Source organism: Podarcis erhardii, assembly GCF_964252035.2.
Source record: "Podarcis erhardii genome assembly, chromosome: 2".
Taxonomy (NCBI): Eukaryota; Metazoa; Chordata; class Lepidosauria; order Squamata; family Lacertidae; genus Podarcis; species Podarcis erhardii.
The window spans coordinates 112781528-112805449 of NC_138498.1; the positions used below are offsets into that span (position 1 = coordinate 112781528).

A 23922-nucleotide genomic window follows, 5' to 3' on the forward strand; every position below is an offset into this window, starting at 1 on the left:
GGTACCTTAGGTTAAGTACTTAATTTGTTCCGGAGGTCCGTTCTTAACCTGAAACTGCTCTTAACCTGAAGCACCACTTTAGCTAATGGGGCCTCCTTCTGCTGCTGCACCGCCGGAGCCCGATTTCTGTTCTCATCCTGAAGCAAAGTTCTTAACCTGAAGCACTATTTCCGGCTTAGCGGAGTGCGTAACCTGAAGCATATGTAACCCGAGGTACCACTGTACAATTTAATCCAGCGCCACCTAGTGGCCAAACAGTATAATTACACTATCCACTCACAGTCTGTTTGGGCAGCCTAGAGTCATGTTTCCTCATAGAGAACCCTCCTCCCTTCCTCTTTCTCATCCCCTCTGCTGTCGAGTTTTGCGGCCTCCCTCTTGCACGTTCTTGCCACAGTTCCTCTTGAGAAGCAGAAGCTGCCGTGCTGCGGAAAGGCACGGTTGGAGAACCCCCCTCTCCGCTTTCCCCCATGAAGTCCTTTCCTTTCTTAATTCTGGCCGCGACCGCCCTGGCTGTTTTGATGACAGATGCTCGCAGGGATAAGCTGCAAACCCTTCCCAGGAAGGGGCAAGGAAACTTTGAGGCAGGAGACACCTTAGCTGATCGAGTGCTTTCAGTGGAGGCTGGAGAAGAGGTCAAAATTCCCTGCCAACTTCAGGGGCCCAAACTGACTTGGTACTGGATTCCGCGGTACCCCATCTGTGCTGGCTTCAGCCATGGAGGCAAGAAGGAAATATTCTCTACAAGTTCGGTTGGAGAAGACCAGGTGCTGCTGGAGCGGTTTCAATCGCGAGCAGAAAAGCAGGGAGAAAAGGGAGAGAGGAACTTGGTCCTCGTCCTCAAAAGCATGAACAACTCGGGCACTTTCTACTGTTCCAACGGCAACAGAAATTCATCCAAGATCTCCGTCTCCGTGGAGCCTGGTAAAAATACTGGGAGGTAGTATAGCAGTGTGGGTGCTGGATTTACATATTGCGTGGCAAGTCCCCCTTCCCCCTTGAGAAATAAAGACACAGGACACAGTATATAAGGTTAATGGGCGGGAAATGGCCACAACTTTATTGATTGCAGGAATTGAGTGGTATTGGCTTAGGCAATGGTCCTATCAGCTAACTGGCTTCAGCCCAATTGCATGAAGACTGCTGAGGGTTAACCACCAGTAGGGGGAGTCCTACTGATGTACATCAACTAGGATCTCCCCTGGGGTCACCGCTCGGGGGCGTGCCTTAGGCCCACACCTCCATAGGCTTTGGACAGGGCAACGCCCCCCCGGAATCCTTTACCGGACTACCCTTTGCTTTGGGGGAAGGTGATGGAACTTCCTTCCCCCTCATTTGCATAACAATACCCCTACCAATGCCTAACCGCCAATACCAAGAAGTTGTGACGATTTGCTACGAGGTAGGCGAAAAACCAAATGGCAGGTGCCAATGCGCCAAGTGGAAAAAAATCCTACCAGGCCCCTTGACGGCGACCAACCAAAGTCCATAGCAAGGTCAGAGGAGAAACTAAAGGGCGGGCAGGGTGGGAAACCTGATCGGCTGGAGAGGCGAAGAGAGGGCAGACCTCGGCTGCACTGCGCATAAATAGCCCTCAGACCTAGTGGGGGGCCAGACTATATTTTGAAGGGGGGAAAATGAGCGAATTCCTATGCCCCACAAATAACCCAGAGATGCATTTTAAATAAAAGCACACATTCTACTCATGTAGAAACACCAGGCAACTCTGGCTGGCTCCCAACAGAATATTAAAAACATGGTAAAAGATCAAACATTAAAAACTTCCCTAAACAGGGCTGCCTTCAGATGTCTTCTAAAAGTCAGATAGTTGTTTATTTCCTTGACATCTGATGGGAGAGTGTTCCACAGGGCGGGCGCCACCACCAAGAAGGCTTCTCTCAAAGAATCCGGGGAACTGTCACTTGTCAAAGGTGCTGAGGTTTGTTAGGAGACCCCTCACAGAGCGACAATGACCAGCACCCTGAACCAAAGACAATTCCCAGGATTCCTTTGGGGAAGCCGTAAGTAACCGTTAAAAGTGGAATAAGCTTTAAATTTGTGGTGTGGATCAAACATGACCTCAGATGATTTCAGACCCTCCAAGTCTCCCTATTTTCCAGGGACAGTCCTGGATTTACAGAAGCCGTCCTGGTTTCTGATTTGATCCCAGAATGTCCCACTTTTCCTTAGGACATCCCTATTTCATCGCAGAAATGTAGGAGGGTATGGAGTTATGTGACCCGCTGAGCCAAGGAAATAAGTAACTATACAACCTTTGGAAGACATCCGAAGGCAGCCATGCATGGAGAAGTTTTTTTTATTATGTTTTTATATATGTTGGAAGCCGCCAAGAAGGAGAGCAATTTGTAACCCCATCAGAACACTGTGCTGGACAGGGAGATTTGAACCTCTCTGCTCACCCCAGTGTCATGTTAATTTGTTTTCTTTTTCCCAACACTGCCACAATGGGGGCATGGAAGGAAATGCGATCAGGACCTCGAACTGTAGAGTAATTGGGATGAAAGGACCGTAGTCTCTGTTGGAGGAATAGCATAGGAGGAAATCCGGTCACGGGAAGAACTGAGGTTAGCTCCCCAGGCCTTATCGTTCTTATCCATTCGTTCATTTATGTCAGATAAAGAAAATGGAATTCGTGCCAGACCTTCTACCACACCCCCTCAACACCATGGTTCGGTAACCCTCTCCTGTAAACCCTGTAAGGACCAGAGAGGGGGTAAATCTGATGGCAACACGAAGATCACATGGACCCAAAATGGCCTGCCGGTTTCCAACAATAGTGCAAATATCCGGGTAATAAGGAATGTCATAACAATAGAACGTTTTTCTAGCCGCTATTATGGTCTCTGGAGCTGTACTCATCCTGCCTGTCAGAATGGCTACTGTTTGGAAGGCAATTTAGAAAATCCAAGAATGGAGGATGACACACCATCTGAGCCAAATCCTCATCTGGAAGGTGAGTGTCGAGTTTGGCAAAGGCTTGTAGACATTTTAGTTGTGATAAACAGGCCCAGTTCATCCATGAGTGTTCATTCCAAGGTTTCTTATAACTCCATCATTTAGTCATTCCTTGATGGCTGCAAGCTGAATGTGTGGACTGACTCTCAACTGAGAAGCTTGACCTTTCAGTGTTGATGTGATGTTGTAATAATAATAATAATAATAATAATAATAATAATAATAATAATAATAAAAACAAAATAAAAAAATTCCTTCCAGTAGCACCTTAAAGACCAACTAAGTTAGTTCTTGGTATGAGCTTTCGTGTGCATGCACACTTCTTCAGATACACACACTGTGTATCTGAAGAAGTGTGCATGCACACGAAAGCTCATACCAAGAACTAACTTAGTTGGTCTTTAAGGTGCTACTGGAAGGAATTTTTTTTAATTTTTTTATTTTGTTTTGACTATGGCAGACCAACACGGCTACCTATCTGTAACTAATAATAATAATTTATTTATACCCCGCCCATCTGGCTGGGTTTCCCCAGCCACTCTGAGGGGCTCCCAGAATATTAAAAAAACGATAAATGATCTAACATTAAAAACTTCCCTAAACAGTGCTGCTTTCAGATTCAGATGTCTTCTAAATGTCAGATAGTTGTTTATTTCTTTGACATCTGATGGGAGGGCATTCCACAGGGTGGGTGCCACTACCAAGAAGGCCCTCTGCCTGGTTCCCTGTAACTTGGCTTCTTGCAGGGAGGGAACCGTCAGAAGCCCCTTGGAGCTGGACCTCCATTTCCGGGCAGAACGATGCGGGTGGAGACGCTCCTTCAGGTATACTGGTCCGAGGCCGTGTAAGAGACCTGTTATTGTATCTTTTACTGTGATGGCTTATTCATACGTACAAATCACCACCCCATCATACAAGGAACATGCATGTCTGCAACAGCCCATAGATGACAAGGCACCACTTAAAACAAGAAACAAAGACAGGGTTTTTGTACCTTAAATGATACATGATCTTACTGTGTTGTAATAGCTTAGGGCCCTCGTATTTATGGGACCAATTCTCCTGGTATGCCCCGCAGCGGAACTTAAAGTCCATGAATAACCATATTTTAGAGGTCCCAGGCCTTAAGGAAGTCAGACTATCCTCCACCAGGGCCAGGGCCTTCTCAGTGATGGCTCCGACCTGGTGGAATGCTCTGTCGCATGAGACTAGGGCCCTTCAGGATTTAACCTCCTTCTGCTGGGCCTGTAAGACAGAGCTATTCCGCCTGGCTTTCAATTTGAACTTAGCCTGATATTTTATTCCCCTTCCTTCCTTCCCTCTTCCCTTTTTATGAAGATTACCCACTCTGGGATCCCACAGCTAATTCTCCCCTGGTCTCCTCGCTGGCCCAAATAGGACGAATTTAGCCAGCTAGCCCGGGTGATCATCTAATGTTTACTGGATGGATTTCCCCCCTAAATTGATTTTTGAATTCTGAATTTATTGTTATTCACGTTTTATACTGTATTTTATGCTGGTTTTTTGTTGCATCAATTAAGTGTTTTAAATTTGTTGTTAGCTGCCCTGAGCCCAGTTTTCTGAACTGGGAAGGGCAGGGTATAAATAAAAAATATTATTTATTATTATTAATAGGAGCTGCTTTTCCCACCATGGAGATACATTTACAACAGGGGTGGGGGGTGGGGGACTTTGGCCCTCCAGGTATATCTGAACTACAACTCCCATCAGCCTCAGCAAGCATAGCCAATGGCCAGGATTAGGGGGAGTTAAAGTTCAGCACCACCCAGAGAACCAAAGACTCCACACACCTCAGAAGTAAGCCGAAGGGTTGTTTTTGCTCAGCTTTGAAAAAGAAATTTTTGATAGGGGATGAAATAATAAAAGCAGATCAGAGATTATTTATGTATGCTACGACTGCCGCCAGAATTTTAGTAGCCCCAAAATGGAAAACTCAGGAAATACCAACATTAGCGGAGTGGCAGACAAAAATGGTTGAATATGTAGAATTAGCAAAACTGACCCACAAGATCCATCACCAAGAGGAATCAAAGTTAAAAAATGAATGGAGTAAATTTGTTGAGCATATAGGTAATAACTGTAGAAGTTTAAAGACGGTAGTAGGATTAAAATTAATTTTGTGATGTGTATAGGATGCTATGAAGAATCTGCAAAAAAGAGAAAAAATTCAATATGAAAGCCTGTTGGAGGGAGGGAGGGAAGTCCGCACGCGGCAGAGCGTTTAGAAAATAAGTGGACACATGACTGCTGAATTTTAGAGTATTAATTTTGTTTGTCTATGTTAAAGAAAACTCAATAAAAAGCATTTGAAAATAAATAAATAAATCTTTGCATTCAGGAGAAAGGGCAGGTGGGGAGGGGAATTTTTGGGTGGGAGTCCCCTTCGTATGTAAAGCTGCCCCACCCCATCTTCCTCCTGCCCAATGAGGTGTTTGCATTTCTAAGCTGGTTGTCGTTTCCCCCCCCCCACCCCCAATGATGTAGGGAATATGGCTGACCCACGTATAATTGGGGGCTGCGTAGCTGGACTCCTTGGTCTCGTCTTGGTGGGAGTTGTCGTATTCCTCATCTGCAGGAATCGTCGCTCACACAGCATCAGGTACCGAAATTGGGGTGTTTTTTTATGTATGTCACTTAGACTGGAGTTTCCAGTCTATGAAATCATCCGTTTGTGTCTGCAAAATACTGGTTTCTGAAAGGATTCAATATGTCTCCACACAACCATGAAGTTGTAACATACATTTATATTCTGATACAATCAGACCAACAGCGCCACCTAGAGATGCTGAGGTTTGATACTCCTTAGAAGAACTCCTGAATAGGCAAATATCCTTGGTTTTATTTCTGAATCAACATTCCAAGTTTGATCTTTCTATTTTTGCAATGACCCAAGTGGACTGAAACGGATAGCTTTTACGTAATGGAAATTTAGCACTAAAGTGGAAGCATTCTCAGAAATCCCAAGATTTTTCCCCTAGTTCACTTACATCAGAGATGGAATTTTTCTCAATATTGGTCCTTGGGCTTGCCAGTCGGAAGGTCGCGGTTCGAATCCCCGTGACGGGGTGAGCTCCCGTTGTTCTGTCCCAGCTCCTGCCAACCTAGCAGTTCGAAAGCACGCCAGAAAGTGCAAGTAGATAAATAGGTACTGCTCCAGCAGGAAGGTCAACAGCGTTTCCATGCACTGCTCTGGTTTTGCCAGAAGCAGCTTAGTCATCCTGGCCACATGACCTGGAAAAACTGTCTGCGGACAAACGTCGGCTCCCTTGGGCAGTAAAGTGAGATGAGCGCCGCAACCCCAAAGTCATTCACGGCTGGACTTAACTGCCAGGGGTCCTTTACCTTTACCTTTTAAAATCCAACTCTGTTAAGTGACCAACTTTATCAGTCTCTCAGAGTCCAATAAATATGTGCTCTGTCACCCCAGAACTTTGGTCTCCTTGGAACTTGGGGTCATATCCAATGCTACTCATACATAGAATATACTCATTGAAGGCAATGGACGCAACTGACTTAGGTTTATTGATTTCAATGGGTCCCCTGGATACAACCCCTGGTCTCCAACCAGATGCTGTGTTCTTACACCGTCTCAGGATCTTGGCCATGTCATCACATGCTCTGAAAGCCCATGACTTGGCTCAAGCATCTAAAACGTAACCAGCCAATCTTGAACTAGCATTCCACGAGGCTCTGGAAACAACAGTTGCACAACCAACCCACAAAGTTGGAGCTGTATGGACAGAGTCTCAATTTACCGTGCCTTATCAGAAGTGTGTTGTTGTTGGTGATATAAAATGCCCACTCAAACACCGCACATTTCTCCTGTCCGAATGAACAGTGTGAATAGCAAATGCGCAGAAAGCATTTCTCTGTCGTTCTTTTAATCCCCAGTGAGACTACGAAGGGGAAGGAGATGCAAGGGAGCACGGACCCAGATGGTGAGTTGTGGGGCTTTTGTCCTACTTATGGCTCTTTCTGACGTGGCAATTATTGCATGAGGATGATGGGAGTTGGAGTCCAACACCCAGGGCTGTGGGTTCACTCTCCCTGTCTTATGCCCTTCTTTCGATCCCAGGACCAGAAGGATCTTCAAAGAGAAGAGAGGAAACAGAACCTGGAATGGAAGTAGAACCTGGAACGGAAGACCCCACCTACATGGAGGTAACTTCTAATTGGGTAACTTCCCCTGTTCCTGCTGAAGATAAACTGGAGGCCTGTTCCTATTGTTATAGGAGCTGGGGGTTGGTATGGGTAAAAGGCTTAATAAAGACTGGACATAGGAGATCAGGGTTCAAATCCCCGCTAAGTCATGAAGCTCACTGGGTGACCATTTAATAAATAAATAATAAATAAATAAATAAATAAATAACGATCCAACTTTCCAAAAAAAACAAAACAAAAACCCAAACCACTTCTTGAGGTGGTTTGGCCCCTTTCTACAAATATCTTCCCAATTTCCTCAAAGTCGTTTCTCTTCCATATTCCCCTTCGTACTTTGACAGCGCTCGTTAATTTATCATTAATCGCTGTATCTCACACTTCTTTATATATATACCATTCCATGGGTGACCTTGAGCAATTTGGGCCAACCTCACGCGTTTGGCCTAAATTACCTTGCAGGGTTTTTTGGGGGGACGGGAAAGATGCATGTACATGTCACTTGATCTCAGAGGAAAGGTAGGATATTAAATAAATAAATATGGAAAATTCGGCATGCAGGCTTCCCACTGGCACCCGGCTGACCCTTGTGGCCAAAAGGATACTGGACAAGATGGGTCTTTGGTCTGATCTAGCCAGGCTGTTTCTTAAAACTATCTGTTTACGCCTCGTGTCTCTTTTTTCTTTCCCTACCCAATACCATCCAGGCAGCCGATCGAATCGAATACTCAGCTCTAGAGTTCAGAGAGGCTGGAGGGTGCCAGACTAAGATGGATAATGGGATGCCAGCCGTCGTATACGCCGAAATACCCAAGAGCGACTTAACCAAGAGGGTTGGCTAGTTGCTGCTGCCGCTGCGCATCTCAAGGATCGCGAACAGAAACAATTCCTTCTGACGAACTTAGGAATTTCTGCAAACGTTTTAACAGCTCAGGATACTAGGAAAGCTTGATAGGACACCGTCTGAAGAAGTATGAGCAGGAAGTTTTAGCAGCTGTGAACTATTGGGGTCAGAGAAGGTGGACAAGTGGCAGCCGTTTGAAAGGAAATTTCCTTCCTTTGGATTACAAAATATTAGAAACCACACACAGTGCAATACAATTCCGTCTCCTGTGTCATTTGCAGATGACCTAGTTTTGACATTGCAGGAGCCAGAATCTAGTACGAAAAGAGTATTACAATTGATTCATGATTTTGGTCGGGTGGCGGGATTCAAGCTAAATAAACAGAAAACAAAGGTGTTGGGAAAAAATTTGACAGATACAGAGTCAGAACGGTTTCAGAGAGAAACAGAATTATCATTGGTCAAAAAGGTAAAGTACCTAGGGGTAAATATAACAGCAAAAAATCTGAGTCTATTTAAGGATAATTATGAAAAATGCTGGTCTGAAATCAAGAGAGACTTGGACAGTTGGACAAAATTGAAGCTTTCTTTGTTAGGCCGAATTGCAGCTATTAAGATGAATGTATTGCCAAAGATGCTATTTTTGTTCCAAACGTTGCAAATTGTGGACAAAACGGAGTGCTTCCGGAAGTGGCAGAGAGATATTTCCAAATTTGTCTGGCAGGGCAAAAAGCCCAGAATTAAGTTTAAGATATTAACCGATGCGAAAGAAAGAGGGGGCTTTGCCCTGCCAGACTTAAGGTTGTACTATGAAGCCGCAGCCTTCTGCTGGCTAAAAGACTGGCTACTTCTCGAAGACACTGACGTGCTGGATTTGGAAGGTTTTAACAATGCTTTTGGTTGGCATGCATACTTATGGTATGACAAAGTTAAGATCAATAAGGCCTTTAAGAACCATATTGTCAGGAAAGCAGTATTTAATGTCTGGACAAAATACAAAGACTTATTGGAAAATAAAACTCCAAGGTGGCTTTCACCTCTGGAAGCTAAGGCCCGAAAAAGACCCAATATGGAAGCCGACTGGCCAAAATATTGGGAAATATTAGAAAAAGATGGAAATAATTGGAAATTGCAGAGTTTGGAGAAAATGAAGGATAAAGTGCGAGACTGGTTACATTACGCTCAGATTAAAGAAGTGTTTAAAAATGACAAAAAGTTAGGGTTCCAGGTGGAGAAATCGAAGTTGGAAACAGAGCTGTTAGAACCTAAGGCTAAGGTACTTTCAAGAATGTATAACTTGCTGTTGAAATGGAATACACAAGACGAAATGGTTAAATCGGCTATGATAAAATGGGCACAGGATATTGGGCATAACATTATGTTTGAGGACTGGGAAAGGTTGTGGACCACTGGGCTGAACTTTACTGCATGTAATGCTTTAAAGGAAAATGTAATGAAAATGATATACAGATGGTACATGACCCCAGTTAAATTTGCCAAAATATACCATTTGTCTGATAATAAATGTTGGAAATGTAAAGAAAATGAAGGAACATTCTTTCACCTCTGGTGGACCTGCCCTAAAGTGAAGGTCTTCTGGGAAATGATATATAATGAGCTGAAAAAGGTATTTAAGTATACCTTCACTAAGAAACCAGAGGCCTTCCTTCTGGGTATTGTCGGCCAGAAGGTGTTAAAGAAGGATAGAACATTCTTTATGTATGCAACAACGGCAGCAAGGATGCTCATCGCTAAGAACTGGAAAACTCAAGATCTACCCACACTGGAAGAATGGCAGATGCAGCTGATGGACTATATGCAACTGGCGGAGATGACTGGCAGAATTCGAGACCTGGGAGAAGAAAGGATTGAAGAAGATTGGAAGAAATTTAAGATTTATCTACAAAAATATTGTGATTTAGAGGAATGTTAATAAGGATGCTTGGTTATAAATAATTGGCCATCACTAAATTGGATCGGAAATTGACGATAAATGAGATTAAGAGAAACAAAAATTTGTTGGAGAATTGTTACACTATATTGAATTGAGTGGTTATAAATTTGCAAATAAGATGATAATTTGCTTGAAAAAATTTATTAACGATGTAAGTGGGAGCGGGAGACGTGAGGAAGTCCAAAGAAGTTATGAAATTTTGTTAAAACAAAGCAATGCTGTTTATTATCTTTGTATTTCTTTTATAAAAAACCCTAATAAATATTTTATTTAAAAAAAAAAAAATTCCGTCTCCTGTGACCTTTGATTTTCATTTTATAATACCAGTTTCTCAATATTCCAGCTCGGCACAAAATGGCAGAAGTAATGATAATGATGGTAATCAGTGCTTCCCCCCCCCCTAGAAATATAGGTGCCGGTACTCACCATGAAGTTGTTAACAGTAAGTGCCACACTTTTTAGCAACAAAAAAAAAAGTGGGGCCCGTATTGTGTACCCTTGATGGGGAAAAGCACTAACAGTAATACAGTGGTACTTCAGGTTAAGAACTTAATTTGTTCTGGAGGTCCGTTCTTAACCTGAGGTACCACTTTAGCTAATGGGGCCTCCCGCTGCCACCACGCGATTTCTGTTCTCATCCTGAGGTAAAGTTCTTAACCCGAGGTACTATTTCTGGGTTAGCGGAGTCTGTAACCTGAAGCGTTTGTAGCCCGAAGTACCACTGTAATAATGATAACTGCTGCTCTAAGTCCAGCAAGGATTTGGAGTTTATCGCACAAAAGGCTGCCTCTTCCTTTCCTTCCTTGCTTGCAGCGGCAATTTTTTATTTTTTAATGCAGCTGCTTTGTGTAAGAACTCTTCCTTTAATTTTTTTTTTAAAACAAAACAAAACCCACCACTGGGAACTTGCATCCATTCTTATCAGCTGATGGAAGGAAAATGGATGTAGGGGGTTTGGCGATAGTTAATTTCAACTCTATTTTGACTTCCTGTAGTACTGGATGAACCAACAGGTCAGCTAAGCACATGCTCAGGACACCAGGAAAGCACAAAATAATATATATTTGTAAAGAATTTGACATCTGATTTTTTTCAAAAATAATTGAAGTAGTCATCATGGGGGGAAAAATCAGAATTTTGTTAGATTTCCTTCAATTTACCCTTGCCCCCTTCTCTTTTTATTTATTACTTATTTCTACCTAAACCAGGGGGCACCTATGGATACAAATTGAAATAACGTGAGGAAATCAGATCCTGTCACGGTGTTGCAATGTTTTACTTTTTTAAAAAAGTTTATTTTACAGTTTAGCATGGTTTTCATTTTGAATGACGTGGCGGGCTGCACCATGACATTTTCAGTGCTTAGGGCCAATAAAGGTCCTAATCTGGCCCTGTGAGATTAAGGAAGAGGCGGATCTTGAGAAAGCATTTGATGGGAAAGGTGTGTGTGTGGGTGTGTGTGGGTGTGTGTGGTGCACACACACCAAACCAGTGGTGGCAAACCTTGGCCCTCCAGATGTTTTGGAACTACAACTCCCATCATCCCTAGCTAACAGGACCAGTGGTCAGGGATGATGGGAGTTGTAGTTCCAAAACATCTGGAGGGCCAAAATTTGCTACCACTGCCCTATACATTTAAAACACCTTAGAAGCACCATCATTCCCTCAAGGAATTCTGGGAGCTGGAGTTTACCCCTCACAGAGTTGCAGTTCCCAGCACCGCTTTAACAAGCTACAAAGCCCAGAATTCTTTGAGGGGGCAAGAATGCGCTTTGAATATATTTTAAAATAGGGTTGCCATATTCCCCAAAGTGAAAATCCGAACAAAGTTGTTGTGCTTTTTCCCTCTCTCACAGCCAGAGAGAGAGAGGCAGCCAGCAGAGAAGGTGACAAAAAGCAGGCCTGTTTAATGGAAGCAGGAGACTGGGGTGGCTTTGGGGGACATGGAGTCTGAGGAGCAAAAGTCGTATGTGGGAACCTCTTGTTCACTGTTTCCGGAGGCTTTGAGAGGAAGCAGCAAAAGGAACTGTGCAGAGGAGATGTAGAAGTTGTGGTTGCCAATGTTCGAAGTGTGGGCGTTGGAAGTGACGGCGTCAGACAATGACCGCATACACTGTGGTGCTGTCTTGAGTGCAAGCAGAGGTGGATTTCCTTCGGGGATATTCCAGTTGTGCATAATGGAGGGAAGCAGGTCCCTGCGAGGAGAAACCGGCAAGAGAAAGGGCGATTTAAGGAGTTGAATGTGCAGCGCCTGCCCCAACTTACAGTATTTTTCGCTCTATAAGACGCACCAGACCACGAGACACACCTAGTTTTGGGAGGAGGAAAACAAAACAAGAAAAAAAAAGTTCTGAATCTCAGAAGCCGGAACAGCAAGAGGGATCACTGCGCAGCGAAAGCAGCAATCCCTCTTGCTGTTCTGGCTTCTGGGATAGCTGCGCAGCCTGCATTCGCTCCATAAGACGCACACACATTTCCCCTTACTTTTTAGGAAAGAAAAAGTGAGTCTTATAGAGCAAAAAATACAGTATATCCTAGCCCCGAGCTCCGCCAGGAATGTCCAGCCAGTATTTACCTCATCCAGACTCTTCCTCTGGTAAAGTTCCTCGTTCACTCTGGCTGGATTTATCGCAGAAGCGCAGCCTTGGGATCGCCGTGACAAGTGGGATGAAACAAACATGAAATCATTTATCAGGGCAATCTCTCTGGGCCATGTGTGGAACTCCCCGCCGTGGGAATTTCATGAGGAAAGATGCCTTCTCCCAACATGATATTCTTGGAGTGCATCTGTGGAACGCCCTCCCACCAGATGTCAAAGAGATAAACAACTACCTGACATTTAGAAGACATCTGAAGGCAGCCCTGTTCAGGGAAGTTTTTAACGTGTGACATTTTAATGTATTTTTAATCTTTGTTGGAAGCCGCCCAGAGTGGCTGGGGAAACCCAACCAGATGGGCGGGGTACAAATAATAAAATTATTGTTGTTGTTGTTATCATCATCATCATCATCATCATCTCCTACCAAACCCTCACCACTGACCAGTCTGGAAGACGAAGCTTTTGTTAAATGGCAAAAGGAAGAACTTCTCATGCATTCCTCACCTGTCCTCTCCTTCCCTCCTCTCTGCTTCCTAGAAAGAAAATTGCAGGAGTCTTAGGGCTACATACATTTTATGGTTGACATGGCAACGTCAGCAACCGTGGTACTCTGAACTAAACTCTCTATCTCTCCTGCACCTGTTTATAGGAATAGATCATTAAGTCTTCATAAAGTGTGTGTGAGAGTATGGAAGTGAGAGCTGGACCATAAAGAAGGCTGATCGCCGAAGAATTGATGCTTTTGAATTATGGTGTTGGAGGAGACTCTTGAGAGTCCCATGGACTGCAAGAAGATCCAACCTCTCCATTCTGAAGGAAATCAGCCCTGAGTGCTCACTGGAAGGACAGATCCTGAAGCTGAGGCTCCAATACTTTGGCCACCTCAGGAGAAGAGAAGACTCCCTGGGAAAGACCCTGATGTTGGGAAAGATGGAGGGCACAAGGAGAAGGGGACGAGAGAGGATGAGATGGTTGGACAGTGTTCTCGAAGCTACCAGCATGAGTTTGACCAAACTGCGGGAGGCAGTGGAAGACAGGAGTGCCTGGCATGCTCTGGTCCATGGGGTCACGAAGAGTCGGACACGACTAAACAACAACAACAAAGTGTGGGTTTCCCTATCCATGGCTACCAGTGATGGGGGACTGATGCCATCATAATACAAGTGCCATTTCATTATATCTGCTGGCTCTAAGGGGTTGTTTTGATCTTAACCCTGCCTGGTACTAAGAGGGAGGCCCAGATGTGTGTCACCGTGGAGCAGGGATATAAAACTGTCTTGCATGAAAATGTCAGAGCACTGGTCTGCCTGCTGCAGGGAACCTATGGCTCTCCAGATATTGTTGAACTCCAACTCCCATCAGCCCCAGGGGCAGATCTACTCTGATACTCATGAAGCTTAAGCTTCAAGGCCCTTAATCCTGGAGGAGCTCCAGAAGCAAGTTTAGTCCACATTGCTTAAACTTTAGACCTCCAAGGTCCACCACTGCTGTCATCTTCTTCCTCCTTAGTCTCAGTGTTGACCTTGGAGGATGTGGACTAAACTAGAATGAGCTGGCTCCTCCTGTCGTTGGCTTTGGCGCCACCTACTGTTGACCTCCCTGTCTCCCGCCCTACCAGGCTCCATAGACACCAGACAGCACTGCGTTCACCGCCACCAAGTCCCTCCATGGAAAACACCTTTGACTCACCTGGCTACTGGTTGCCTCTTCCACATCCACACAGCTGTTCCAAGAGCAGCCAGGACCAGAGCCAGACCAAGGAACAGCAAGGCCCAAATCCAGATTTCGGTGCCCTTCACTCCATCGGCTTCTGCAGGTGAAGTGTCCGTAGTCGCGGCAGGACTTGGCGAGAGAAATGACACCAAATAGGGAGGCAGCTCAGCAGAAGCAGAACCTTCAGGGAAGGGTTGGGAGGTTGTTTTGAAATGAGGAACAAACGGCGCTTTTCAGCCTAACCTCAAAATTGCCTGTCGGCCTTCCTTGGAAGCAAGAAGGCCAGCCAGTGTAGGCAGTCATAGAATCATAGAACTGTGGAGTTGGAAGGGACCCTGAGGGTCATCTAGTCCAACCCCCTGCAATGCAAGAATCTCGATCCTGAGCTAGATCGTCCAGTAGTATGACTTTGCACTGGCAGCTTCATATGCTCCTATGGACATGGGACCTTCTGCAAGTGCTCTGGCAAATATCTTTGGTTGGTCCTCACTCCTGAACCTCTGTAACATAATTGATCCCTCATGGTGGAATACCAGCCCTGAGATGCTGAGGATAGCACTTTTGTCAAGGGATAGTAGGAGACAATCCATCTCAGGGCTACAGGCCTGGCTCTTGTGCATCCAAGATTCACATAACTGAAAGTATTTTCATTTAGGCAAGCCGACCCAGACACGATGGCATGCCATTTTATTGTGTTTGTGTTTGTTTTAACACTGCTTATCGCTACACATATAACAAAAATGTAGGTATGTCATCACGCTGCAGTTCCCTTGATGGCCCACAGATGGCACTGAGAACTACGGCATGACCACAGACTTCTAAGAGCAGCTAGGTCACTCACAGTGGTGTTGTAGGGCGAGGAAAAGGGAGATGAATATTTCATATTGTCATACCTTCCAATACGTTGGGTCCCAAAACTGGGACCCGCATCTTCCTGGACATGCTCCTGCACATGACGCACACAAGATCATGGAGCCCAAAAGACACGCTTTTGGGGGGGGGCGCTCTCTCACATGAGAGCATGGAGCTCTCTAAAAGCTGTGAAAGATCGTACCACCACAAAAGTGCTTTTTCTGGGGCGAGATTGCAGCATGAAATTGTGTGGGGTTGCAGCGCCTAGAATGGCCACTGTGCCCTTACATGAAAACGGGATGTCCTGGTTTTACCAGGGCACTTGCTAGGTAGGTATTATTTTATACACAAAATGCTTAGAGGTTCCTGTTGATTAAGTGGCATATGAATCTTATCAAACCAAATGAAATAAACAGCATTGCACTAGGTGGGATATCTTCTATCCCTTTGGCACTGAGATGGAAAAAGCTGTACCTGCTGCAGTCTTCCTTTTCTGCGCAATTCCTCAGAGCCAGGATGGGGAACCTGTGGCCTTCCAGATGTTTTTGGACTCCAACTCCCATCAACCCCAGCCAGCATCAGCCAATGGCTGGGGAGGATAGGAGTTGTCGTCAAAGAACATCTGGAGGACCATAGGTTTTCCATACTTGCTTTAACGCAGAGGCTGGATGTAAGCTGGACAACCGCACAGAGTATTTCAAATTCACCTGCGCCCTTCTCTCGGACGGGTGGCTTCAAGCAAATTTCAGAGACCCAAGTGTGATTGGCAAGAGAGTGGCATTCCCAGCGCCCCCAAGCCCTCCGACGGATGGACAGTAATTGGACAAGGGACCCGTAACTGGTCTTCTCGAACCAGCGCCCGTTGCCCAGCGGTTTTGAGTTCAGCATCCAGCGAAAAGCGTTTTCCTTGAAGTTGCCTGGCGAGCGGCAGTGACGGCAGCTGAGCCGCAAAGAGGAGGCGTTGAGCCACCAGAAGGAGACGTAGACATTGTTGTGGCAGCCTGGGGAGAGAAGAGGAAAAGGGACGAATTAGCAGGCCGAGCTCCAGGTTCAAAAAGGTCCTCAGCAAAGTACCGTATTTTCCCGTGTATAAGACGCCCCCATGTATAAGTTGACCTCTTTTTTTTTAACCCCAAATTAAGAAATTAAGTTGTTTAGCTTTTGGGGGTGGGGGAGGTCATGTCCTCCAATCACTCACCCGCCTGCCTGCCACTGCCAATCGCTTGCCACAGCCACTGCCGATCGCACACCTTGCCGCAGCCAATTGCCAGCAGGCCTTGCCGCAGCCAATAATCACTTGCCCAATCGCCGCTGCCCATCTCCTGCTTGCTGCTGCCATTAATTGCACGTCCCCCTTCTGCATTCACTATCCATATATAAGACGACACCCAATTTTTGCCTATTTTTTTTTTTTAGCAAAAAGCATTGTCTTATACACAAAAAAATATGGTACTTTCAATAAAAATACAATAAAAATACGGTAAAATACAATAAAAATACGGTACTTTCTTGGTATCTGAAGAAGTGTGCATGCACACGAAAGCTCATACCTAGAACTAACTCAGTTGGTCTTTAAGGTGCTACTGGAAGGAATTTTTTTATTTTGTTTTGACCATGGCAGACCAACACGGCTACCTATCTGTAACTGGTACTTTCTGGTCAGCCCCCTGCCCACCCCCCAATATTTGTAGGCTTATGTTTCTGGTCTTCTTTGATAGCAATGGAGGGCAGCTCAGAGCTGCCATCAAACCTCACTCACAATGCCCCTATTGGAGCAATTCTACACGGGCCAAATCCACACTATAATTTTAAAGCGCTATGCAGTGGTACCTTGGTTTAAGAACAGCTTAGTGTATGAACAACTTGGATTAAGAACGCTGCAAACCTGGAAGTAGGTGTTTTGGTTTGTGAACTCTGCCTTGGAATAAGAACATGTTTCGCTTCCTGTTGAGTGTGTTCCATTTGTAACATTTTTTATGTACGCCACAACAGCAGCAAGAATACTTATTGCAAAGTATTGGAAAACACAAGATTTACCCACCCGGGAAGAATGGCTGATGAAGCTGATGGACTATATGGAACTGGCTGAGATGACTGGCAGAATCCGAGACCAAGGAGAAGAGTTGGTGGAAGAAGAGTGGAAGAAATTTAAAGTTTATCTTCAGAAATATTGCAAAATTGAGGAATGTTAGAAAGATGTTGGGGGAAAAAATTATGTGGTTTTAGCAGAAACGATATAAAGGATTAAGTAAAAATGAATTGGTGAAAGAGAGAAGGTAAAATTATAATATGTTAAGATAAATTATTAGGATAAAAACAAAGTTGGAAGGATTTGCTGGAATATTTAATTGAATTAGAATACAAAAACGGGAGGCATGAGGAGGTCATGGAAATAAGTAAATGAAAGACAGGTCATGAAAAGATTGAAATGTTTTTTAATTGTCTTTTTATTCTTTTTTGTATTTTCTACCCTTTTTCTTTTTTTCTTTTTTTTCCCTTTTCCCTTTTTTGTTTTTTTTTTTTTCATATTTGTAATTTTGTTGAAACCTCAATAAATATTATTTTTTTTTAAAAAAGAGTGTGTTCCATTTGTAAATTGAGTCCCCCGCTGCTATGGGAAAGTACGCCTTGGTTTAAGAATTGGTTCCAGGCTTCCGGAACGGATTAAGTTTGTAAACTAAGGTACCACTGTAAAACTTTAACAGCCAAAGATTCCTGGAAACGATAGCTCATTAAGGGTGCTTATCCCCAGAGTGGTCAATCCCTCTTCCCAAGGAACTCTGGGAATTGCAGCTCTCTGAGGAGAAGCAGGGGTCTCCCAAGCCCTTAACAAACTGCAGCTCCCAGAATCCTTTTGGGGGAAGCCATGACTCTCAATGTGGCGCCATAGCGCTGTAAATGAACAGAACTGTGAGGAGTTGAACATGATGACTCCCAGCCCTGGCCATCCCAGGGCAAGGGTCAGTGCTAGGAGTCGGAAGGGTGATGGGTGCCAACACACCTGGACTGACAAACAGCATCACTTGGCTGAGGGCACTTGCGGGAGATATCCTAGATGTGGCTGCATTTATTGTGCTATTTTTTCCCCTTCTAGCTGCCTTCCTACAGCTTAAGATGGTTGGCTTGCAGTTGCTGTGAGGAGAGGATAAAAAGAGCAGAGATCCCCAGATATGGAAAGAAGATGAAGTCCCTACCAGAGAAGAATGGCAGACCAAGTTGATGGATTATGCCGAAATGGCTAAAATGACCGGAAGAATCAGAAATCGGGAAGACCAAAATTTTAATAGGGAATAGGAAATTTTTTAAACTTACCTTAAAAACCATTGTAAACCATTACAATCGTTAATAGGTTTGGAATACCACTTGTAATTTAATGGTGAATTTTTGGATACAATGGAGAAGTAAAAGATTTGGATTATTATAAAAGATGCAGGAGTAATGATTGACAGTAGGACCCACAAAGGGGAGGTGGGAAGTCCAGGAGATTCTCTGGAATCTTGTTTCTATGTTGTATGTTGGATATGTGACTCTCCAATTCTGTAATTCTGTCGCAAGCCAAGAACAAGGTAGCCTTGTCTTCTGTGTTACAGAGGCCAGTCTTCTATTCAGGGCTGGATTTAGGTTTGATGAGGCCCTAAGCTACTGAAGGTACCGTAATAGGGCCCTTTATATGTTCAGTTGTCCTTTGTCAGCAACAAATTGTTGCTGTTTTTTGTGTTGAATATATGCTATATGGTAATTTATGGACCTAATAGGTATCTAAAGCCATTTGCACATAACAAAATATGCATTTTATCAAAGTAATTCTTGAACTGAAATACAATTAAGAAGAAGTATATTAATAGTGACAGATCGTGAAGCTGAGGCTCCAATACTTTGGCCACCTCATGAGAAGAGAAGACTCCCTGGAAAAGACCCTGATGTTGGGAAAGATGGAGGGCACAAGGAGAAGGGGACCACAGAGGACAAGATGGTGGGATAGTGATCTCGAAGCTACCAGCATGAGTTTGACCAAACTGCGGGAGGCAGTGGAAGACAGGAGTGCCTGCCGTGCTCTGGTCCAGGGGGTCACAAAGAGTCGGACACGACTAAACGACTAAACAACAACAACATATTAATAGTGAAATACAATTAAGAAGAAGTATATTAATAGTGAAATAATTATTAAGCTCTAACTTAAAAAGATTGGGGGGCCCATTACTTACATCATAGGAGCCTACACAACACAAAACACTGCTGCTGTATGTAGGTTTTATTTTATATGTCTTTTATCTTATATTTTGGAAATGTACATCCAGGTTTTTTCCCTTTAATTTTTTTGGAGGCCCCCAAGAGAGTGGGGCCCTAAGCTATGGCTTGTTTAGCTTATACGTAAATCTGGCACTGCTTCTGTTTCAAGAGGTCCTCTGTTTGAAGGTCTGTATAGTTAAAGCTATGGTTTCCCCAGTAGTGATGTATGGAAGTGAGAGCTGGACCATAAAGAAGGCTGATCGCCAAAGAATTGATGCTTTTGAATTATGGTGCTGGAGGAGACTCTTGAGAGTCCCATGGACTGCAAGAAGATCAAACCTCTCCATTCTTAAGGAAATCAGCCCTGAGTGCTCACTGGAAGGACAGATCGTGAAGCTGAGGCTCCAATACTTTGGCCACTTCATGAGAAGAGAAGACTCCCTGGAAAAGACCCTGATATTGGGAAAGATGGAGGGCACAAGGAGAAGGGGACGACAGAGGACAAGATGGTTGGACAGTGTTCTTGAAGCTACCAGCATGAGTGTGACCAAACTGCGGGAGGCAGTGGAAGACAGGAGTGCCTGGCATGCTCTGGTCCATGGGGTCATGAAGAGTTGGACACGACTAAACGACTAAACAACAACTATAGAGAGAAGGCGAACTCTTCTTATTATTTGAGAAACATACCTGCAGTCACGTCCAACATGGTTCGAGTTTCTGAGCCGTCGGGTGAACGGCAAACGTAGGTGCCTGAATCGCTCATGACCAGATTCTGGAGGACCAGGGATTCTGATGTCTGGTTTGCCAGCCGCTTGTCGAACCGAACAGGAGCCACCTCCTTTCCAGTAAGGCTCCAGGTTATTTCCACATAACCGCTTTGGACCTCGGCACACCTGGGACTCAGAGGGAGCCAAAACCAACGGGTCCCGGGGCTCACGGACTCGCAGGGAAGCGTGGCCTGCTCCCCAGAAGCGCGGACGATTCTCTCGGGGACAAAAGCTGATGGAGAAGAGAAATGGAAGTGTTAACGTCTCCTCTGCCCAAGCCCCATCCCTCCTCACCCCACACTTGCAAGGCCCCCCACAAAGGAACGATGGAAGCTGCCTTATACTGATTCAGACCATTGGTCCATCTGGCTTAGTAATGTCTACACTTGCTGGCAGCTCCTCTCTGGGATTTCACACAGGATTATTTCCCAGCCCTACCTAGAGAGTCCAGGAATTGAACCTGGAAACTTCTGCATGCGAGGCAGGTGTTCAGCCACTGAGCTGTGACTCTGTGCCCTCTTGATTCAATCTTTGCTTTGGAGATTCTGCTCTCTGGTTTATTTGAGCCTCGTATTCCTTTTATTCCTTTATTTCTTCATTTGTGATTTTCTATTTTATACATTTCAGTATTTGTACAATCGTTTTAACGTTTCAAAACTCGACTTCCTTCCCCCCTCTTTCTGCAGTTCCTTATTTTATATTTTCTGCATATTCCAAATTAACTTAACTTATTTATCCATCTACAGTGGTACCTCAGGTTACATATGCTTCAGGTTACAAACGCTTCAGGTTACAGACTCCGCTAACCCAGAAATAGTGCTTCAGGTTAAGAACTTTGCTTCAGGAGGAGAACAGAAATTGCATGGTGGTGGCGCGGCAGCAGCGGGAGGCCTCATTAGCTAAAGTAGTACCTCAGGTTAAAGAACAGTTTCAGGTTAAGAATGGACCTCCAGAACGAATTAAGTTCATAACCCGAGGTACTACTGTATACTCTTACAAAATTGCAGGTTATTACAACAATCCTGCCAATGTTCTCATCTGTTTATTTGTAAATATTCAATAAACCATTTCCATTCTTTTATTAAAAAGTTTGTTATCTTTTCCGGTGAGTTTTGCCATTTCTGAATATTCCATAAGTTTTTGTATCCGTCCTTCTTTCGCTGGGACGACTTCTTCTTTCAGATTTTGGGCAAGTAACATTCTTGCAGCTGTAGTTGCATACATGGATAAATTTAGGTAGTTCTGTCGCTATAATTCCCAAAAACCTCGCATTCCTACCCTGCTTTTCCTCTCAGTCACTTTCTGACTTGGCAACAGCAAACCCCTCCATGCAAGGATTCTTCGAACGCTTCCATTCTTCCATTCCTTAACCACACAGATCTGTGTCCTGTTCTCTTTTTTCCCATGCCGAACCTTTCACTTACCAAAAAAATTCAAAAAATTCCTACAGATAAATAAATAAAATAATTCTGCCTATTACACCCCTGTTTGAGAAGCAAACATTCCGGGCACAATGACATCTTCTCCCAACCACCACCCGTCTTCCTCCTTCTAGATCCTCACAGACAGATCTATTACCATGCTCTTTCCTCAGGACGAATAATCCTATCAGTATCCTCAGCCAACAAAACTCCATATTGTTCAGTGCTCTGCCATTTATTTCATAACAATGATAACTCCTGAAGCGAGAGGGTGAACTGCGCTGAACAGGAAAGCATTATTCACCGAGAAATGTTATCTCTCCCTGTGGTGGTGTCTTGGGCTTTTCTATGAAAAGTCAAACGGAAAGGAGCTATATTTTAATCGCCTCCCGGCAGACACAGTATAACTGGATGTGGGACTTCGCAGGAGAGGAGAATGAGAGCCTGGAAGGCTGGCTCACAGTCAGTTAGGATTATTTATGCTCGTCTTCCTCGCGGGTGGCGCTGTGGGTTAAACCACTGAGCCTAGGGTTTGCCGATCAGAAGGTCGGCGGTTCAAATCCCCGCGACGGGGTGAGCTCCCGTTGCTCGGTCCCTGCTCCTGCCAACCTAGCAGTTCGAAAGCACGTCAAAGTGCAAGTAGATAAATAGGTACCGCTCCAGCGGGAAGGTAAACAGCGTTTCCGTGTGCTGCTCTGGTTCACCAGAAGTGGCTTAGTCATGCTGGCCACATGACCCAGAAGCTGTACGCCGGCTCCCTCGGCCGATAAAGCGAGATGAGAGCCGCAACCCCAGAGTTGGCTACAACTGGACCTAATGGTCAGGGGTCCCTTTACCTTTACCTTTTTCCTCATCTCTGAGGGCTTCTGGAAAATAACACTCTGTTCCTGGTGACAGAATTGAGGAGATGTTACCTGATTCCGAAGTACAGTCATACCTTGGGTTGAAGTAGCTTCGGGATGAATATTTTCGGGTTGTGCTCTGTGGCAACCCGGAAGTAATGGAGCGCGTTACTTCCGGGTTTCGCTGCTCGCGCAGGAGCTCAAGATGACAACACGCGCATGCGCGGAAGTGGCGAAACGTGACCCGTGCTTGTGCAGACATAAAGTCTCGTGTTATGTTCGCTTCAGGATGCAAACGGGGCTCCGGAACGGATCCCGTTCGCATCCAGAGGTACCACTGTACGACATTTACCACGTTTTGAAATTATAGCATACCCTCTGACATTTCTCCGATGAAAGTAAGAGATGTCCCATTCCATAATGTTAATTGTACTATTTATACCCCGCACATCTTAACTGGGTTGCCCCAGCCACTCTGGGCAGCTTCCAACATATATAAAAACATAATAAAACATTAAACAAACTTCCCTCTACAGGATTGCCTTTAGAAGGCTTGGGGGTCAGATAACTCCACACCCTCCCAACATTTCTGCAATGAAAATAGGGACATCCTAAGGAAAAGCAGGACATTCCGGGATCAAATCAGAAACCAGGACGGCTTCTCTAAATCAGGGACATTCCTGGAAAAATAGGGACACTTGGAGGGTCTGTAACAGATGTTAACATCTGGGGATGGGCCCTCATAAAACCAGCAGAGTTTAAAATTCAGTTCATTTTACCCTTTTACCAAAGAGAGGCCACACCTGCACTTTACATGTAAAGTATTATGATGCTGATTTTTATAGTCATGGCTCCCCAACAAAGAATCTTGGGAACTGTAGTTTGTTATGGGTGCTGAGGGTTGTTAGAAAACCCCTATTCCTCCTCCCAGAGCTACGATTCCCAGAGTGCTTTAGCAACCAATCCCTCTTCCTAGGGAACTCTGGGAATTGTAGCTCTGAGGGGAATAGATAGCTCCCTCCCAATAACTCTCTGCACCTTTAACAAACTACAGTTCCCAGGATGGTAAAGCCATGACTGATAAAAGTGGTATCATAGTGCCTTGAATGTATAGTACAAAGATGGCCAAGCAGCAAAATGAGGACACCGTTAACAGGGAGCAAACGAACGGTTTCATTATATGACATGTGGGAGATGCAACAAAATGGCGCAGTGTGGAATGTTACTTTTCGGGATCCGTCACCACCCCCTTCAAAAAAAGTTTGTTAGCATCCTGCGGCTACTAAACTGGCCTGTTTTTGCCTAACTCTGCTTTTCCGCAACAAGGGCACCTGCAAATTTGCAAGTGGAATGAGGGTGTAGAGGGCAACTAAAAAGAGAGACGTTAAAAGTGCCAATGAGGGTGCAATGAAGCCAAACTTTTTTGTTGTTGCCGTATTCTAGGTTTTACAAGAACATATAGGACCCAGGAGGGGGACTGCCATTGTGAACAGTGCAATCTAGTTTGTTTCAGCACTTAAGAGATGCTTCAAGCGGTTGCAGCTG

General features: G+C 44.7%; 2 protein-coding genes across 5 annotated transcripts; one reads left to right on the forward strand and one right to left on the reverse strand.

Moving 5' to 3' along the window:
• MPIG6B (megakaryocyte and platelet inhibitory receptor G6b) lies at positions 1-8239 on the forward strand. Of its 2 annotated transcripts, none has more exons than XM_081844145.1 (6): positions 1-924; positions 2636-2974; positions 5482-5596; positions 6889-6935; positions 7073-7158; positions 7863-8239. In XM_081844145.1, exons 1-6 carry the CDS (start codon positions 471-473, stop codon positions 7995-7997), a joined length of 1176 nt encoding a protein of 391 aa, XP_081700271.1. In that variant the 5' UTR covers positions 1-470; the 3' UTR covers positions 7998-8239. The 2 variants fall into 2 exon arrangements, with proteins under 2 accessions (XP_081700271.1, XP_081700272.1); XM_081844146.1 differs by having other exon boundaries at positions 7079-7158.
• Positions 8240-10836: 2597 nt separating this feature from the next.
• LOC309337127 (uncharacterized protein) lies at positions 10837-21935 on the reverse strand. Of its 3 annotated transcripts, XR_014154118.1 has the most exons (7): positions 21693-21935; positions 20035-20346; positions 15825-16118; positions 14242-14446; positions 12529-12596; positions 11574-12148; positions 10837-11456 (listed from the first exon to the last, which is right to left on the reverse strand). XR_014154118.1 is itself a non-coding variant. In XM_081853836.1 (6 exons), the coding sequence occupies exons 1-5, from the start codon at positions 21748-21750 to the stop codon at positions 12530-12532; spliced, it is 936 nt and encodes a 311-aa protein (XP_081709962.1). In that variant the 5' UTR covers positions 21751-21935; the 3' UTR covers positions 10837-12148; position 12529. The 3 variants fall into 3 exon arrangements, 2 of the variants coding, with proteins under 2 accessions (XP_081709962.1, XP_081709961.1); XM_081853836.1 differs by having other exon boundaries at positions 10837-12148; XM_081853835.1 differs by lacking the exons at positions 10837-11456; positions 11574-12148; positions 12529-12596; positions 14242-14446 and having other exon boundaries at positions 15249-16118.
• Between the last annotated feature and the right edge of the window lie 1987 nt (positions 21936-23922).